We start from the raw sequence: 20,717 nt of genomic DNA on the forward strand, positions 1-20,717 counted from the left end.
TCTACCATGTGAAGCACTTTGTGCTGCTTTTTATGTATGAAACATTTATATGTTATTTATTATTTTTATTTTATTATTGGTAGTTGTATTAGTATTAAGATCCAAATTGTAAAGCCGCAGTAACACTAGACTTTGAGTATTTTTTTAAAAACACAATTCAAACAATCAATGTTGATTCAACATCAAAAATGTAAATGTATGCAATCTACTCCACTTTACTGCAACACTGCAATCCTGCAGATTTAAAGTTTGCGTTCTTTTAATTAATTCAAAAGGTCAAACTGTGCCGTAATAATCTTCTGATGGTCACACATCTCCGCATGATACAAATTTGCAGGTCAGAGTTCACCAAACTTGAACTTTGAAACGCAGCGAAATGCAAATCTTATTCGCTCGAACTGTTTCCTGTCTCCTGCATTCGTATGCGTATGAATGGAAGTTAATGGAATGAAAAGTATAGTGTGATCATCCTTGAAGGCAACCACAGAATGCATTGCATTGTGATGAAAATCAAGATTGTTGATGAAGCTATGAGGAAGGTCCAAAATTAATTTCAATACTGAAATTAATTAAAAAATAGTTTTTTAGTAATTACAAACCAATTATTTTATCCAGCAACAAGCTGACATGAAACTCTTCTGAAATCAAATGTTCGTTCATTTGTTTGACATATCGAGTTGCCCAGAGCGTTCCAAATCTGTCACTTATGAGGTCCCATGCCTTTGTTAGAATGCTGTAGTGAAGTAGCTCATAGTATTTGGAACAGAGCTGGTATCTCTCAAGAGCAGAGTCCTTCATTAAAGTCATTAGTAAGGCATGGTGGGACACTCCTGCCAGCGAAATCAGATAGAATAATGAAGCATACCCACAGAAACCACAAATCACCCTCATATCGGTCTCTCTTGCTCTCTCTCAGCCTGCCTGCAGTACCCATAACTCTCCTAGGCTCGCTTGACTGATTTCTCAAACATTTTAAGGCCAAGACACCAGGTTCATTGCCTTTCAGGAACAATCAAATTTTTCAGCATTAGGTCAATTGAGAGTCAGCATGTACAAAAAAAAAAAAAAAGACAAGTTTACCCCTGAACCTTAGGTCACTCTTACTTGTATTGTTGTATTGCATAGCCTTGTGTTATTTTCGTGGTGGTTATGATTAATGTTGGCTTGTTCCACAGCATTTTCGCCCTGACATTTATTGGTGAACCTTGAAGTGAACTCGACTGCACAGCAAAACCAATAGCTAAATTCAGGCCTTGGTCCATTTTTTACATTTATTTTTCAATAAGGACCAGTGATTTTGAAGGCTGGTATTTAAAGCTAAAGTGTGTATTTTTTCAGTGTTAAAATACTTTCTCCTAACAAAACATTTGCTGAATTTGGAACCACATACCTATTTTTTGCCATAGAAAGATGGTAAAAAGAGTAGCATGTGCTTCTGAATTCAGTAATTGCTTACATTTTTTCGAACATCCCGACCAGCTCAGTATAGAAACATCTGTTTTTTCTGGCCAATGGCAGATCAGGGGAGAGTTTGGGAAACCAATTTCAAGTGCCAAAGAAACCCTAGTTAAATATATAAGTGACCATGGAAGAGCAAGCCCGGACATGTTGCGGCACTTTGGTTTAAGGCCTGGAAATTGGACAGGCAACATGTGGACAAAAAGACACAACCCTGTCAAAAATCTGTTCTCACTCTGAGAACATTTCATTTATTCCCATTCCTGTAGACAAGTAATGAAAAAACAATTCCCTACATCTAGATTCAGTACACGTGATGTAGTCCATGACAGCATGCAGTATGATCGTGCTTATGGAGAGTGCTTGCATCAGGTTATTGTATTGATGTACTGGGGCTAAATAAGCAGTTTGTTGACACAGTTTGTCATAACCCATGTCATCCATGGCTGGGTCCTGCTGAAGGACTCATTAGTTACACATACACACAGCTCTCTGTGATATATGTGCCTGTTATTTCAAATGCATTATTTATTTTTGTACCTGAAAATAGAGAAGAATGAGATGCATTTCTTTAGCTTGGAGGATCAACCCAAGGTTGGTGCTAATGGAGAATTTAATTATGTTGCGAAAGGTAGACATTTCCCTGCAGGGGGAACTCTGTCAGCGTTGTGTTGTGTAGTCAAACTCCCACCGCCTGATTCCCACAGAACAAGTCAGTGGCATATTGCTGCCGAAAACCTCTTCGAGGAGTAATTCTTTGTCCCTAAAGAGGAATTTTAATTTAACACAAAAGCACATGCATAAGCAATGGCAGCAGAGATGGTTGAATCTCTATGGTGATACTGTGTAATCACAGATACTGTTGTGGGAATTCTGTGCATATGTGATGTATGTTGAAAAATGACAAAGTGGGGGAGGGTCAGTGCTTGCAGGTGCTTACGGCGTTCTAGAAGTTGCATCTTATTCATATATGGTATAATTAGGTTTAGAATAATTAACGGTTAAGTTTGTAGTGGTGTTAGGTTGTAATAGCATCACCAAAGGAATTGCAAAAACAGTTGTTTTCAAACAGGTTTCCCTAAAAGCTTCATGCATTTTTTTAATCAACACTTGAATGTGGGAAAGTTTCATTAAAAAAAGAAACGGAAGATGCGTAATAGCGCCCCTACCATACGACATGTGAAAACATTGTTTGCAGGAATATTTTGCCAAGCGTTGTCATACATGACAAAAAAAAATAATTAAAAAAAATCCATCAATGGCAGGGAAAGAGTTAAGGTTTGTCAAATTAATCATTTTCACACCAAGTTCATAATGGTGCATAATGTGGGTATATGGCGTAGCCGTAGAGTCTGATTTGAATTAATTACCCCGAGTTATTATAATGACTGATATGCTCAATTTGCTTGTTTGTTTACAATCTATTTAGTATGCTTGGATTAAACTTGTAATGAGACAAAACTCCATTTTTGTTGCCACACATCAACAGTAATTTGCACCAAATTTCACTTATGCAGAAAGTCTTTGCACTTTTTTCACTCTTTTTCTCTACTGATCTCTCACTCAGTCATGCATTTCGTCAGGGTACTAATTGCCTCTCATTAATTTCTTGCCACATTGATTAATCAGTGCAGAGACGACATGGAAAATAGCATATGCAAATAGTTAATAGTCTCTTTTTGAATATCTGAATAGTTAACGACATGGAGAGTTAGTTATCAGTCTCTGAGTAAATCTAAGGTAGAAAATGAATTAGAATAATGACAGACTGTGACAGAGTCTATGTGGTTTCTTTCCCCCGTTTAAAGCGAGATGATGTCGACGGGTGTTTTATAGACTCCTGCAGCTGTGTAGAGAAAGAGAGAGTCTGAGCTCTAAAGCAATATGCTAAATTCGGATATTTGATAGAAACGATAAGTTCTAATAATGAGAAAGTCTTTCTTTTTCAATTAGACTTCCCTGTGGCATTGTCATTGAGCACCTGCAGTGAATAGATGGGTGACTGGGTGTTTCGCCACGTGCTCAATACGAAGATAAGATGCTTTTGGGGTTGTGAATGTGAGCGTCGAGTCAGATATTGTGTTTTCGCTCACACATAATACCCTGAAGAATCTTTTCTGATTGCTTGACACTTCCCGGGTGGGATTTCACTATGTTATGCTCCCATACTTTGATTCCTTTTGGATTCACGGTGTTAAGAAACTCTTAGAGTGACTCCCTTACAAATGTGCCATATAAAAGACTGTAGTCGAGCGTTTTTCATTGGGCTTTTATTGTTATTTAGATCCGTTGTTACCACAGTCAGCTTTCCAAACAAACGTTGGCACATTTTGGGTTGACGTAATGCTGTTTGTGTGCATGTGCCTGTAGCTGCTGCATTTTCCACTGTTTGGTTGTATGGCCAAGAGGTTCTCATCCAATTCTTATCTCACATGCCACATGTGTTAAACACACATACACACGCACATACACACACACACACACATGCAGTCTTATCACTTCTTTGTGCTTATCTCACCTGTGCAAAATCGTTCAGTTGGGAGAAAATAAACAACCCTCTAGATATGCGTCACCTGACGAGAACTGACCCAAATATGACAGCTCCGACAATACACACACACATTTTACCCTCCACCACTGATGTTAGCTGTGATTCTGTCCTCCACTTCAGCATTCAGATGAACTACATGGTCCTCTTGAGGCAGAGCTGCTATTATAAGTCTGAAATCAATATGACGGGTCTGAGGTGACTGCGGTACATTCCAGCTGCAGACCTTGTTATCAAACCCAGTTGGCACCTGACCTTTTCAGAGTCATATATTGAGGAGGAATGTGGAGGTGGGTTGGTGAAGCTTTGTTGGTGTGCGACGGCCACGTTTCATTGACGTTAATGACCTTTAAATTCAGATCGCTGTGAATCAGCGTTCATCAACATGAACTTCAGAGTTTCTTCACCTGCTGATCTTTTAGACAAGATATAGAAATCAATTGGCTGTTTCTCCTCTGGTGACTATTCATTGACTATGCCTGATTTTATACCACTTTCTTTGGAAGTAACTGTTATGTGAATAAAAGAAGTAGCCAGCCTTGAAAACCAACCATGGCGTGCTTATTTTCGGTTTGGTTTATGTTTAAAATGGTATTGGTATCTCATTTGGTGTATTTTGTTGGTGTAATGTTTTGGTTTCCTTTCTTTCTTCGCCAGACCTTTTGGTTGTGCCTAAATACATGTAACTTCAACCAGACACAAGTATCATTCTCAGAGTTGAGGATCTCATCTGTTGAGTTTGCACAGTTGGACTGTTCTCTAGTTACCGCCGGATTAATTGGCCCATCTGGTGAGATCCAACCTGCTCTTCAGTCTTCCCGTAAGGAACAGAGCTGGATATAAGTGTGACTTGATGAATGTCTGAGAGCAAAGGTTCCTGTCATGTTATGTCGAATGTTGAGGTCGTTCAACAGCAGTTGTTACCTGACAGCCCGAGGTGCCAAATGCTATGCGCACCCCTAAAACAAAAGAAGAGATGAAAAAGGTCTAAAGGCCACTCTTTGTTGTTGGCACACACGAGCAATGAGAAATGAGGATAAGGAATCTTAAAGGAAAGCCTGTATAATTAGACTAGTTTCTTGTTCTGCCTCACAGGAACCACATAGCTTAAGGAAAACTGCTCAGTCTAAAATAAATCATGTGCACTTGCACTCTCACTGTGGACAATGTGACCTATTTTTTTATTAGCTGAAAGAAGTTGACCTGTAAGTTCAAATCGTATTGCATTGCAAAATAAGGCTATTTGGGGACTGAATAAAGGTTTGTTTTCCCTGTCTGTTCACTAAGTTTAAATCAATTTGATATATCGTTTATCTGGTTTATTTCTTCTCTTTCTGGTCTCGTTCTGACACACTTCGACTAATTTCTAACTTTTCATTGATTTTTGTTGGGTTTGTGGACCAGTAATGCAAGTTCACACGTGGAAGACTAATCACAAAAATATTTTTCAGCAGCGGCCTGTAGGGTATTGACGTGTCATTTATATCGCAGACCTACAGCATAAAGGTAAAGGAGTTTGTGTGTTCCCTTGGGTATGATTCTGTCTTAAATAAATGGTTGAAAGGCTGAGTATTTTAAGCTTATAACAAGCTCATTTAATTGGTCTGGCAGTGAACCTGCTGATGCGGGTGAGTGAATTCTGATGGGGCGGCTCTGACAGGTGTCAGGTGCAACGTGTCAAATGTCACTATGACTGTTTGGTCGCTTATGAAATCCATATATCAGAGCTATATACGCAAGCTCATTTAAAAATCTGGAACTCTCTTGAAAAAAATTTTTAATTTATAAATAAAAAAACGAATATAATGATTTAAAAAATGGTTTGGAATAGTGAATAAATCTATTGCGATTTGTGGTTTTCTCTGCTCTTTAGGTGAATGGACGTGAATTTTCCAAGTCTGGGCATGAGGGAACGGTGGAGGCCATGCGGAAGGAACCCATTGTGGTGCAGGTGCTGAGGCGGGGACCCTCCGGCCAGAACCAGAACAGCCTACAGGAAGTGTGTGTGGTGGACGTGTGTACTCAGACGGACATCACCTTTGAGCACATCATGGCTCTGGCTAAGATGAGACCCACTACCCCACCTGTGCCAGACATCTGCCCATTCCTGCTGTCGGACAGGTACAGTATGCTGCCAACACTGTTAATTACATTTAGACCTAATCCTCTTCCTGTAAAGTTAATTGTACTATTTATAGTATGTAAATAACATATAAATAATGTATATATTCATAATATAATTAATTATCTTTTTTTATTTAAAAAAAATGGACAAATGCTACCTCAACGAGTTACCTTAACCAGATGACTATGCATACTAACATCAGCACATGTTATTATCAAATATTTCTTCATCACCAGGCCACAGCCATAACCCCCTCCCTCTCCACCCCCCCCCCCCCCCCCCACCCCCCCACACGAAATATCCCCCACTGCTGTCATAAAAGTCGCGCCAGGGCCTATGTGTAATTATTGTAGTGGCTTCCCTTATCCATTTCCTGTAATGAGTAGTATACAGGGTGATTAAAACCTAATGGAGTGCTAAAATATCAAACATGCTGGCACAGAGGTTTCTCTTGGTGTTTAATGCCCTTTTACAGCTTTTCAACTGCTTGAGTTTGTCCAATAAGACTTGTGTCTGGGGATGATATAGGCCACATCTGATTATTTGGCTCCTTCTGTGCATGTGCTTTGCTTTGGGTTTATTTATGCCGCTAATCTGTTTGTCTGGCTACAACTCAGCAAAATCAAAGATTCAGCTCATTTGTGTGTGTGTGTGTGTGTGTGTGTGTGCTTTGCACAGATTGCTTAGGATCTTGGAACAGTGCATTTGCAATTGTACCCCAGCATGATGTGTTAACAGATTATTAATGAGTATTGTTTGTAATTACATGCTTCCCCTGACTACAAACAAATTATGTTATCTTAGAAGTGTAACAGGTCGGTCTGTAGTTCTGCAAATAAAATTGCAGAAATAAAGATTGGCCTAGTATAAAGTTAATTTCTCTTGTTCTCTCTTTCTCTAGTTGTCATTCCATTCAGACTATGGAGCATGAATTTTATGATTGTCCAGAATATGTGGCCAGCACTCAGGCAGAGGTGGACAGGGCAGTTGAATTTGAGTGTGAGGTAAGTAAAAGAAAAATGCTTTATTTTTATTTTTATAGTGATATACACCTGGTGTTGGCATGACTCACATCTCGGGTGACCTGATGACAAATGGTCAGCCAAGCCATTTACACCTGACTTTACAAATGCAACAAACTCTGATGGCATGAATAAATACAGCACTACATTATACATTAATGCATGTTGATACAATCAATTGATACAAATTTTTCTTTTTTTGACAAATATTCATATTCAATATTGCATGCTTCACATAATTTACAATTATTCATTTTATCCCAAAATGAGGTACTATTATTTCATCAGTAACACTTTTAATGTAGTTAATAAAAATAAAATCATGTTCTTGTTAGTTTACACTGAATTAAGTAATGTTGACAGGTACAACTTTTGATCTAAAAATGTATTAGTAAATGTTGATATTAACAAATTAATACATGCTGTATATATGTATTGTTCAAGTTAGTTCATGTTAACTAATGTATTTTAATTATCTAATGTTAACAAATGAAGCTAGTCTAACCTTTTTATCAATAAAAGAGTCTGAATTAAAAAAGGTATATGATCAAATGATGTATCGGGTTCATTTAATTGTGAAACTTTAAAAACAAGAGTTTCAAAAAGGCAGATTCCTTCACTATTAATGAGTTAAAGTAGCATGTTACAGCTGGAGAGCTTTCAAACCATGCCATTTTCCCTTTGGCTAATAAACAGGGGCATTAGACTCCACCGAGGTGTAATTAGTTTTATTTTAGTGACATTAATTTTCTTTCCTACTGGGTCGCTTGCTCATTTTGGAAAACAAACGCATGTGTGTTAATGAATCGTTAATATTATTATGATCGTTTGAAGGTACAAAACAGCTTGTCACCAGATGTTTCTTCAAAAGAGTGAGATTTTGGAATGTATCAATGATAAAAAAAATGTTCTGTATGTGAATTTGTGACAATTTCCTTCTTGGAAAATCAAAATTGTACAGTGAAGTTGCTATGTGAAGTATGCATAAGCAGTGATAAATGTCTGGATGAACCCCTTCCATGCAAGATAACTTCTGTCAATCACAAGCAAATTTTTTCATATCAGCCCAAGAGGAAACTAACCACTTTAGCTCCCTGAATACGGACCATATCCTAGATTAATACTATGATTTGTTAAATTATCACTATGATTTTCCAGTTCCATCGCTTACCGCACTAGGTTAAGGCAGATTGTGTGGATTATTTTGCTCTGCACGTCGGTTGATCCTCTTTGATGAGCATGTGGTCTGAACAATAGACTTGCAGAAAATATGAAGTATCGCTGAGCTTATGGAGCGGATCAATATGAAGCCGTATTAAAGCTTCTGGTGATGAATTGCATCCATTGTGCGGACTGACATAACCCAGATTCAGCTGAAATATGAGAAAGAGTTAGCCTTTTTATATCACACCACAGACGTGGCCGTGAGCATGTTGGCATCGCATTTTTAGAAATTATTTGCCAAATACGAACACTTGACAGTTCGGTGCTGTAGAAGAAAATGGAAAACCCTATATTGATGGAGTGGTAAATCTGGTTAATGTGGAGGGTGGAGTTTTTGATGTATGATGCTAGTGCTCGGTCAGGAGCGTCGACCGATAAATGAGCCGTTTTGCTTGACTGACCTGAGACCGGTGTCAGTATGTTGAGCTGTGGCTAACTGCACTCCTTTGACAGGTGAATGTCTCTCCAATGCAGCGCTGTCACTTGCACCAGGCTTCAGTCTTGACATATAACCCCCTCGGCCTGCTTGATTATATCATATTTCATGGTGGCCTTTTGCAGGACACATTTGTAGCCAAAGGAACTGGTCATTGTTTCATTTTAATGCAAAGCCAAACATTTAAGATGACTTTACTACTCTAAAACAATGCTATTAGTGCTGGAGTTGAACCCGATACATCATTTGATGATATACCTTTTTTAATTCAGACTCTTTTATTGATAAAACCCACATGGAAAAAACCTATATGAGGATATATGCGCATATATGAAACCTATATGCAGTTTATATGTACATATATGCTGCATATATGCACATATATGAAACATATATGCAGTTTAAATGCACATATATGCTGCATATATGCACATATATGAAACATATATGCAGTTTAAATGCACATATATGCTGCATATATGCACATATATGAAACATATATGCAGTTTAAATGCACATATATGCTGCATATATGCACATATATGAAACAAATATGCAGTTTAAATGCACATATATGCTGCATATATACAGCATATATGCACATATATGATAATATATATGCTGCATATATGCGTATATGCCACATATAGGCAAAATTGAGGTGCATATATGTGCATATACAGGCCATATAGGTCTCCTGTATTGCTTCTTTATATCCACATATAAGCCCTATATGTACATAAGATATGTCTCCTATATAGCTCATGGCAGGATCTGGTCATTTTGTAGCTCTTTGGCAAGATATGACATTTTCTTTTATCAAGGCTATAACTAAGAACTAACTTTTTTTTTTTAAATGCAAGAACTTGTGTAACTTAGCGAACGTGAAATTGGTATCACATGTTGGCATGTTATGAAATTTTATTATGGCAATTAAGTGAGAGGAGATGGAAAGCTATGATGTCCGCACGTTTTGAAACATTTACAAGGTCAATTCTTTCTAAGATAGTGGAAAATAAATATATATATAAAAAAAATTCTCTTCCTAAGTGTACCAATGCTCCATACTCCAACCCAGTAGGTGGCGGAAATGCACCTTTAGTTGGTTTGCCAACCGTCATATAAACAACAGAAGAAGATAGTGGAAAAGAAGGAAATGTATAACAAATTGGTTTGTCGTTTTTTTATTTTGTCAACCAAGCCTTTTTGCCAATTTCAAGTCAACGAGGTACCTTTTGTAACGTACTGGATCCATATCTATTGCTTTTCTTTAATTGCGTCTTATTTCCCTAACGTTATTTATTTATACTGGCAAGCATTTCTCCACTCTGCTGCTACCGATTGGCCGCTACAGCGTCGCGCAGTTGATGACGTCATCCGCATGCGGCCCAGCGCGCTATTTCGCGCCGAAAGAAAGATAGCGGCTGGGAGTAAAAATGGCGATATCAGCGTTGGAGTTCCGTTATGTCCTAACGTACTTGAATGGACTGAGGGTGACGATACAGGGTCCCATAGTATTTTGGCAATCGACTGTGTCCGGAATTTTCCCTAAAAGGACTGAAAAAAACTGAGAAGCTGGTGGAATGGCGAAAAGGCCGCCTTCTAACCTTCTGAAAGACATTATCATCAATCGTAAGTAACGTTATTCCTAATTTTAATTAAAGCGGTCTGTGTGAGAAAACGAACAGTATTTATATCGTGTTTACCTCTTGTAACCGTCCAAATGATCTGAGGGCGCGCGCGCTTCCTGGTGTGTGACGCCCGCCCTCAGATCACTTGGACGGTTACAAGAGGTAAACACGATATAAATACTGTTCGTTTTCTCACACAAACCGCTCGTTTCGTGTCTTAGGCCATCGATGTGTACTTAAGACGGGGAATTGTTTAATTTGTAACTTACTTCTCTGTGTATGCTCTTTGAGGAGGTGACCATAGACCTGCATTATATGACTGACAGACAAATATCAAAATTGAAACTACTGCGGAAACAAAGACACCTACATCTTGGATGCCCTTGAGGTAAGCTAAAACATACCAACATTTAATTTCAAAGTGAACTATCCCTTTAATTTGTTTCATATCTTTATCGTTAATCTGCATTTATACATATTATTAATCTGCATTTATACATAAAAACCTATTAACTATTGGGAAGCTAAACATAAGAATCAATATGAAACATGAAAAAGTTTCTAAAAGTTGCCAATAAATTAATATTGTGATGTGAAATAATTTTTCAGATTGAAGTTATAAAGGGCTCTGGGGTGTTGCCAGGCAGAAGCGTGGAAAGCCTTGCCACCTCTGCCATGGTGTGGAATCTGCTGCTGGGCACCTTGATTTGGAGACTTTGCTGAAAAGCAACCTGAACGGTACAAAACAACATGTTCCTTATCTCTTCTGTCCTTGTCATGTCAGTCATATTCTCTGGAATAAATTATGTTTGTGTGCCGGCATACCATCACTTTTTTGCTTGGCATTTTTGTATTTCCTTGCACCTCAAGAAAATGTGATGTATGTAAAAAAAACTCTTGCTTTCTCCACCTTCATTTTACCCCCTTTTATAATAATTTTGAAATATTACTTTAAGGTGGGAAGCCAACCAGAGGGGATGGGGAGCAGCTGGTCGCCCTTGACCAAATTAAAAAGGCAGCCATTATTTGGTGAGTAAATGCATAATGCGTTGAGAAGGGAAAACAAAACTTTTAAGACTTTATAATTTCACCACTTTAACAATAGCCTACTTGTATCAATGTTTATTAGGCATCATTATTGTTACTGTATCTGCTTGGCACCTATAATACTAATTCATCGCTTGCTCACTTCTTGATCCTACCTTTCCTCTTCTAAAGCCACATTTCTGGGATATTGCGCTGTAAGGTGTGTAGTCCTATATTTTGTAGAACATATAGTGTTGCAAATAACCTCATGGCATATTGTTGTCATCTGAAGTGTTCATAAATAATCATTTTCACTCCTCCTTTACCCTTAATCCCCTCTGTCCTTTGTTTGTGCCTTATTTTGTCTATACCGGTAATGATTTGCTTGATTTTAATGCATATCCTATTGCTCTTCGAGTAAACCTAGCAGGAAAATGCGGGTGATGTTTTCAATCAGAGTTTCTTTCAGATTTAGCAGAATCCAATCAGAATCTTCCAATTGACGTGTTTACATGACGCATTTTTTATGATGATCAGCCCTTTATCCAAAATATGTGTCCAATCGCAGCTGTACTGTAAGCACGTTGGGTTCCTGATGAAGCACTATATTATTATTATTATTATACTGTCTTATTATTTTTGTCTTTTCTAGATGCTACATTGAAGAAGTGGCCGGCAGCCAGCCGAGGGCAGATGGGCACATCTATCAATTCGAAGCTCACGGAGCTGAGAAGATCAACAAGATACATTTTTTTTTTCTGTTGTTTTTTTAACTTATTTTTATTCTTGTACTATTTTAAGTAAATAAATAATGTAAATTTCTACATTTTGGGCTTTTATTTATGTTGCCTATTAGCTATGGATTTTCATAATTTTACTAATATAGGTAAACATAGGTGCATATATGCACATAATATACATTAATAATTGTACTAATATATAGGTAAACGTATAGGTGCATATATAGGTGAACATATACATGCATATATGCACACATATATACGTACTATATAGGTACATATATGCACGTATATATGTGTGCATATATGCACGTATATGTTCACCTATATGTGCATATATGCACACATATACGTGCATATATGTACCTATATAGGTACATATATGCACATATATATGTACACATATAGGTACATATATGCACGTATATATGTACACATATATGTGCATATATGTGTACATATATATATGCACATATATGTATACATATATGTACATATATGTGCATATATGTACATATAATATAGGAAAACGGCCAATTTTATATATGTCACATATATTAAAATCCTATATCAAAACCTATATTAAAACATATATGTTTATATAGGTTCTTTCCATGTGGGAAAGGTTAGACTAGCTTCATTTGTTAACATTAGATAATTAAAATACATTATTTTCTAGTTGCTTTCATAAGAAAATATCTGCCTGGAATATCAGCATGAAGGTAACAGTCTGAGCTTTGTACTTGTTTAACGTACATTGTGAGGACCAAATGTCCCCAAATAAATAGTAGAACCTAAGATCACCTACGTCATGATCCCCACTTTGGGGAATTGATTAATAAGTTGATTAATAAACATACTAAATGATGCTAATTTAAAAATGTAAAAATGCAAAAAGGTTTCTGTGAGGGGTAGGTTTAGGGGATAGAAAATAGAGTTTGTACTGTATAAAAAGCATTATGTCTTTGGAGAGTCCCCACAAAGATAACGAAAGCTTAACGTGTGTGTGTGTTTTGTGTGTTTGTTACAGGAGGTTGAGCTCTGTCGAATGAACAGCCAGGAAAAACTGGGCCTGACTCTCTGTTATCGTACTGATGATGAAGAAGATACAGCCATTTTTGTTGGTCAGGTGGGTACTTTTTCATTTTTTTATAAAAAATCACACAAATCGGGGGGTTTAAATTTACTTAGCCTATGTATCCTAAATGTTTAGTGTCTGGGTTGTAAAACTGGACATAGATTGACAATATAATAAGGTAATGTTGTAGAAGTTCAACATTTTCTGAAGGTTAATCATCTCCTTTCACAGACAAAACAAGTGTTGCAAAGGAGAAAATGTGACTTTATAGTTTCAGACTCTATTTTGTGGAATTTTATGCACCAGCTCAATTTAACAGACAAAGATCTACTGAAAATGAATCGAATACTGCTTTTAGAACAAATGTTATTATGCTAATGTGACGATCTGTGTTGAAGTCACCTGTAAGATGTGGCACTTAGCATCAAATTTGATGCAGGCAATCAAATTAATCGGACCAAACCCTTTTTTAACAGCAATTTAAATTTTGTGAAAAGTAATTAAAAGATAAAAGCTGAGTTTGATCCATTCTCATTGTTCCACATCACTGTATTCCTTCACTGAAATTAAAAAGTGTTTAATATGGAAAATGTTCCTGTTTTCCAAAGTTCAAATGGCAGACGAAAGTCTACCAGGACTGAGTCAAGCATGAAGAGATCAAGTCAAGTTTGGAAAATTATTCTGCATACAGACAGTTCTTCTTTTTTTTCAGTGTTTTAATTGCTGATTTTAATTAGTAAGAAATGGCACCCTCCTGTCTCCTGTGGAGTGTAAAATGGCACTTTGTTCACTCTCACCTTGACACACCTAAAGGAAAACAAAGGCTGAAAACAGGGACTGCATTTCAACAGGGAGAATTCTACTTGTTGTACAGATATTGCCTGTTCTTACACCATTTCTCGCTCAGAGATATGTAAATGTGGAGCACCTGACATCAAACAGGAGGGAACTGCTTCTCCTTTTTCGTATCATCTCCAGAAAATGTATTATAAACAACCTACAGAAATGTTCTATTAATACATGTCTGTGGAAGTAAGTTATGCTAATATTAGTCATTAAAAATGCATTTATGCGTATAATGTACAGCAATGATGTTTTCAGCCTCCTCCTTATGTAAATTATTATAATGCACAAAGAATATGGTTGTTTTAATCAGCAATTTTGTAAAAATGCTAAATATGTATTATTTTGAGGGGAAAATTAAAAATATCCCCACATCCTTTATATATTCTGTGCAGTATTCACTATATCCTTATATATTATATGGGGGCATTATGTCGCCTTCTTTTGTAAATAGTCTGAAAGGAATAGATTTTTCTCATTATAGAACAGATATGCAAATTAGTCTGTTACAATAATGAATTCTTTTTGTGACAAGTCATGGAATTATTGCTGGTGTGTTGAGATGAATTATGACAATTTACATATTGATGCCGTGTTTATTGTACTGTTGATAGGTTGAACTCAACAGCATAGCTGCGAGGGATGGACGCATCAGAGAGGGAGACAGAATTTTACAGGTGGGAGACATTTAATCTTGTTACACACCTTTACACACGCTCATTCACGCTTACAACCATCCTATGAATCCAGATGATGTTTTTGATGATTTATTTGGTAGATACAGTGGGTCCAATAGGCTAGAAATATATTGAATTGAATTTTTTTCAATTGGATTTTTCTTTACTTATTTAATGTAATATATAATATAATATAATATAATATAATATAATATAATCAAAAATTATCATAATTATCAAAATATCATTCATAATGGATATTCACTAGTGGTCTGAGACTTCCCACTGTGTGTGTGTCTGTGTGTCTGTGTGTCTGTGTGTCTGTGTGTCTGTCTGTCTATCTGTCTGTCTGTCTGTCTGTCTGTCTGTCTGTCTGTCTGTCTGTGTCACGAAGTCAGCCACTGGATAATCATGCTACATTTATCTGGATCTCCCTTTGCAGAATGTAGACCAAGCTGGTGTGACATTCAGCAGAGACAGTAGGGTTAAAGGTTTGGGGAATTTGTGAGCAAAAGAAGATAAAGAAAGAACGAGATACAAAGGACGCAAGGCATCTGTGGATATAACATTGAGGGAGATGAATACAGTGGTTCAGTGCACGTCTGTCTCACTCTCTCCACCCCTATTATCTTCTTTTGACAGTGCCATTACTCCATAGAAGAAAAGATGAACGGCACCTGTCAGAGGCTGCTTAATTGTGTGTCTGGGCGTGTACCGCCACAACGCTTTTTATAAATGCTGTGGCTCCTGCAGCCCAGTCGACAGTCTTAGTAATCGATTCAAAGTCTCTCCCCCAGTAAATGCATAATTGACTGAAGGTTGTTATCTCACGAGGGGGGCCTAGTTTTGGTGTGTATGAGGAAATGCAATTTTGCTCCACTTCTGTCACTGATGAAGTGTGCTTCCGGTGTGAAATTCCTGACACTCTGTCATTATCTTTGTGTGTCTGTAATTGTCTCTCTGTGTCCGTGTTTCTTCCAGATAAATGGTCATGACGTACAGAACAGGGAAGAGGCTGTCGCTCTCCTTTCAAATGAAAATTCCAGATCCATAGTGTTACTCGTCACCAGACCTGAAGGACAGGTGAGACTAGCGGACATAGTTGCTAATCTTAACCCACATTAAAACCACAGTTTTATTTATGTGCCTTTATTTATTTATTATTTTGAGCCAATCACCTGAGCCATAAATGCCATGTTCTCTAAAACCATGTGAAATTATATCAGTAAAATACATTTTGATTGGCTGATGGTTAAACCTTTCAATAGTGACTACAGTATACCTAGTTGTGATGTCAAAGGCATAAAACAGTGAAAAATAGTACGTATAGTGAGATATCTCTGATTTATATGTCGCTTGCTAAAATAAAATCACACACCTATTTTTGAATGGCTGTCAAAGGAGAAAGCCAAATAGTGTAGCTATGGCATCTACTAGCTGACACGAACTGAGTCATAGTAACTAGCCAAATGTTTAGTCCAGAACTGGTTAACCCTGTTGGATTTGTCTCTCTTAGATGGATGGAAGCTGGCTCGATGAGGACCATCATGATTTTCTAGAGGAGCTGAAGATGGAGATTTTAGAAGAACAGAAAAAGGAAGCAAAGTGGGTAAGTGTGACCATACTTGCCAAAAGTTCCTTAGCACCAAGTCTTTATGTTCTGACAGGCATTAAGGGGTTGTATTTGTTCATGTTTTCCAGTCAAAAAGACACGAGGAAGCCTCCGCAAGTACAGATACAGCAACATGTTCCTCTTCCATTCTGGAGAAGGACAGTGGTGTGAAATGCAGCTTTGAGGAGAGTTCTGAATATGAATTTCTCTCTCATCCCCAAACACAGACTCAAAAACAACTTCGAGACAGGTGGGAAGCAGGCTCGCATTTGGTTCCTATGGACACCGTTAGCTTAGCCAGGCAGGAGAAGGGTCAGGAGGGCAGGTTGAGCGAGAATGGGATGGAATGTGACCATTTCCAGCAACTCCTGGAGCTAAAGTGCCAGATCCGTAATGGTGGAGAATGCGGGTTGGTCTACAGGAGAAGTAGCACTATCGAGTGCAGCCTGACGGAGCAGGGTGGAAGTGGAGTGGCACGGGAGCTGCACATGCTCAACGAAGAGCTGCGCAGCATTGAACTTGAGTGCCAGAGCATCATGCAAGCCCACCAGTTGCGCAGGAGCAAGCACGACTCGCCCCGAACGGATAAGGAAAGTCGACTGCGCCGTGGCAAGCTTGCAGATATTAACGAGCATCCTGAGAGACTTCAAAGTGAGAAGCTCAGAGATAAAGACAGCTCTAGTGCCTACAATACAGCCGAAAGTTCCCGCTCAACTCCACTGGGAACAGAAGGATCACCCGACCATTCGCTACAGCGTCGAGTCCACCTGACCAATCAGAGGAACCTGCAGAGTACCCAACACCTGCAGAGTCCCTACAATAGTCCCATCTTGTCTTTACCCAGCCAAAGTAGCCCTTCTTACAGTCGTGGCCATACATACACCAGCTCCACACCACCCTTACAGACCCCCATCACCAGTCCCGGTTCACAAGGACCCAGCCAGGTCTTCTCCAGCAGCTTGGAACAAAGCCCCAGCAACCCCTCGGAGTCAGACCCAGCGCTTCCTGCTGATGACGAGCACTACGAGAAAGAAAGAAACCGTAATAGGGTTGCAACCGCTCGGCACTACCACTCGCCCTATCACAGCAACACCACAACAACCCAGCCTCCCGGCACACGCCATTACCAGAGTTACCTACAGCTCCTACAACAACATTCCTCTTCCTCTCTGGAATACTCCCAGAGCCAGCTTAGCCTCCTCAGCCTCCGGGGACGGCCTGGACCCTCACAACCTGGCCGAATCGAATGGAAGGTTAAAGTGCGAGCAGACGGAACCAGGTATGTGGCACGTCGGCCCGCACGAGACCGTATCCTACGCGAACGAGCCTTGCGAATCCGGGAGGAGCGCAGCGGTGGGATGACTACAGATGACGACGCAGTCAGCGAGCTAAAGATGGGGCGCTACTGGAGTAAAGAAGAACGCAAGCAGCAGTTAGCACGCGCAAGAGAACAGCGACGCAGGAGGGAGTTCATGCAGAGGAGCCGGCTTGAGTGCCTCAGGGAGACCATGGGGACAGCAAGTGGGGAAGTCAGCATCCTGGAGCTCAGCCATAAGAAGATGCTGAAGAAACGAAACAAGAAGATCCTTGACAATTGGATGACCATTCAAGAGCTCATGAGCCACGGAGCACGAGCACCTGAGGGCACCAAAGTTCACAACGCCTTCCTTTCAGTCACCACAGTTTAGTGAAGAGCGTGACCACAGGCGGTCTCGACCCTATGTACTTGCCTCATTCCAAGTAGCCATTTTATAAAGGTGAAGATGCAGATATTTTTCATGTTTTGTGAAAACTCATTTCAACTAAACTCAAGACTTCAAGAAATGTGAATGTTCAAAAACTCTTTTGATACACTGACACGTTGACACTACCGTTACAGACCTCGCTGTGTTTTCATACTAGAATGTATAAAAATGGTTTTAATAGGATTTTACACACTACATTGTCATTTAATGTAGTGTTTTCATGCATTTGTATTTTATAAATGGCAAGTTTTCATGCGATATAAAATACAGTACTTGAATTTCGGCTTTTGCTGCCATTACATCTTTTAAATCTGAAATGTAAATACCTGTAACTGTTCTTATCAAGATCTTCATGGGTTAAGGTCTTCATTGCCGCTTAATGGGTTTACAAGAGTCGTTTGACATACCGCACGATGTTACCATTTTTATGGTATTGTATACAATATGTACAATTTTTGTACTGCTCTGTATGAACATTATTTATATTTATATTATTTTATTCCATCTTTATAATGCCAAATGACCCAGTCTGTATCTCAGTCAAGCGCTAAACATGGAGTTTCTACCACTCTCATTGTGCCTTGTATAGAGGCTCATTTTTCTACCACGGTTTGTGAAGAGACGCCCTGAATAATCTTGCTGTCATGTTTTTAGTCTTTTTTTGATGTGTAATACATCTTTGTAGCCGGGTCTACGTGTTCTAGGTGTGCTACATGGGGTAACAAAGGATAATAAATTATTGTTATATAAGTTAAACATTTTTGTTATCCTTTCTTCTCATATAATGGTTTCCAGATTTTCTGGTTTTGTTCAGCAGACAAAGATATTTGTAACTTTCGGCTTTGATTGATTACTTTTCTTGATTGACGGCTTGACCTAATTAAGCTCGAGATCAAGAACCGCATTTCTGAGATAAACTGTGATTATATCATTAGAGTCAGACAAAATTGGCATTTGTCCGGTTCCCATCTCACCCAAATACCACACCTGTCATTGTTAAACTGTCATCCTGTCAGACAGTAGCATTAAAATCAGATCTGTTTGATTATATATGTAATTCATTGCATTAATATATAAATGGTTATCTTGCCATCAGCCCTTCAAACACAGCACTGCAAAAAAAGATAATGTTCTTAGTATTTTTGCTGTTAAAATGATCTAAACAAAAGCAACCATTTTTTTAAGATATTATGAAGTTTACTTATACACAATTAGCAAATTGTTCAGTCTTTTTTTGGCATAAACCTCACAAAACGATGTTACATTTATGTTTAAATGAAAACAATGATATGTATTGTTTTAAGGATATTTAAACCAGACATATTTCTACTTGTTTTGTAGTGACAACAAATGCTCTAAAAACCAATAATCTAAATTAATACATTAAGGATCAATTGATATTAGGTTGGTAAAGTGTGCAGCTTGTTTTTACGCTGGTTGTTCTGAATGGATGAAAGCTGCCTGAGGCTGTTATAGGATGGTTTGTGTGTGAGTGAGGTTAGAGGCTTTTTGAAGTCTAATGTTTTTCATCTTTGGTATGAATGTGTGCTGCATGTAAAGACCTGTCTGTCTCTGTTTCAAAGTGATAACACTACCATAAATTTAATGAACGTGTGCCAAAAATCGTAGCTGCATTGAGTCACTAGATAACATTGAGACCCTTTTGAACACATCTAATTGTACTATTGGGGTCAGTCTCCTTAATTTGAGTAAAAATTGACAATATTCTAATTGTAAGAATGTATCCATAACCACCTGTGTGATGCAGTTAATAATGCTCTTTTATGTTACTGATAAATCTCTTTTATCAGCTCTTGAATATTTCAGCATGAGGTGTGTGGATCCACCTTCTCATCATGAATCATCTCCATTTTTAGTTGTTTAGTCATTAGATTCTTCCCATGTTGTTCCCATCTTGATGTTTTCAAACTTCCGCCCTATAAGCTGAACTCTCACGTTTATGACGTATCCCTAATTACCAGCAACAGAAATTGCTCTCATATTGCGTTATGGCCCTGATGTGGAAAGATATTCTCTCAGACTGAATATGGCGAAAGAATGCTGTATTATGTATGTGTGCCAGCCGTTTACCTCGTTATGGTTCTCTTTCACATTTATTTATTCATAAATGCTCATTATGACCGACAGAGCGGAGACTTGTGAAACGGGAGAAGGGATATCAAAGCAAGTGCCTTTTTTTCTCCTCGCTGTCTCTCTCTCTCTACTTTACTACAAAGATGGAGAGCACTGCTGTCAGTTTCTGTGATGTTCACACTTCACCTAGCAGAAGAGCTTTATCTATACTTTAAAATAATAGTGCAGCCAAAACTGAAAGATTCTGTCATCATTTATACTTGCATACCCTTGGGGGAACAGTATATCATGCGGACAACAGAGAATATTGGCAAATATTATACTGAATAATGTAACTTTCAGGGACCAATGTACAAATATATACTTCTTATGTAGGTATTGTTTTACAAAAAAGTGTTCCACTGAACAAAATAACAGCATACAGTTTGGGAACAATGAGTGTGAGAAAATAATGACAG

General features: G+C 38.3%; 1 protein-coding gene and 1 long non-coding RNA gene across 5 annotated transcripts in view; both read left to right on the forward strand.

Annotated features, from left to right (window-relative positions):
• pdzrn4 (PDZ domain containing ring finger 4) overlaps positions 1-19,144 on the forward strand; it is a 56,211-nt gene extending 37,067 nt beyond the window's left edge. For 2 of the 3 annotated variants that reach the window (XM_079624049.1, XM_079624048.1), the window contains exons 2-8: positions 5,880-6,127; positions 7,033-7,135; positions 13,241-13,339; positions 14,746-14,808; positions 15,790-15,891; positions 16,325-16,417; positions 16,510-19,144. In XM_079624049.1, the coding sequence (XP_079480175.1) occupies positions 5,931-6,127; positions 7,033-7,135; positions 13,241-13,339; positions 14,746-14,808; positions 15,790-15,891; positions 16,325-16,417; positions 16,510-18,108 (2,256 nt within the window). In that variant the 5' untranslated portion in view covers positions 5,880-5,930 and the 3' untranslated portion in view covers positions 18,109-19,144. The remainder of the gene's footprint in view (positions 1-5,879; positions 6,128-7,032; positions 7,136-13,240; positions 13,340-14,745; positions 14,809-15,789; positions 15,892-16,324; positions 16,418-16,509) is intronic. The other variant, XM_079624050.1, reaches the window with a different exon arrangement.
• On the forward strand, positions 9,130-12,419 carry LOC307004662. Of its 2 annotated transcripts, none has more exons than XR_013799092.1 (5): positions 9,130-10,445; positions 10,736-10,832; positions 11,054-11,182; positions 11,401-12,045; positions 12,123-12,419. It is a non-coding gene; the product is annotated as an uncharacterized lncRNA (long non-coding RNA). The 2 variants fall into 2 exon arrangements; XR_013799093.1 differs by having other exon boundaries at positions 9,152-10,445; positions 11,401-11,473; positions 12,123-12,411.
• Positions 19,145-20,717: the final 1,573 nt, after the last annotated feature.

This window comes from Phoxinus phoxinus, assembly GCF_949152265.1.
Source record: "Phoxinus phoxinus genome assembly, chromosome: 9".
NCBI classification, from domain to species: Eukaryota; Metazoa; Chordata; class Actinopteri; order Cypriniformes; family Leuciscidae; genus Phoxinus; species Phoxinus phoxinus.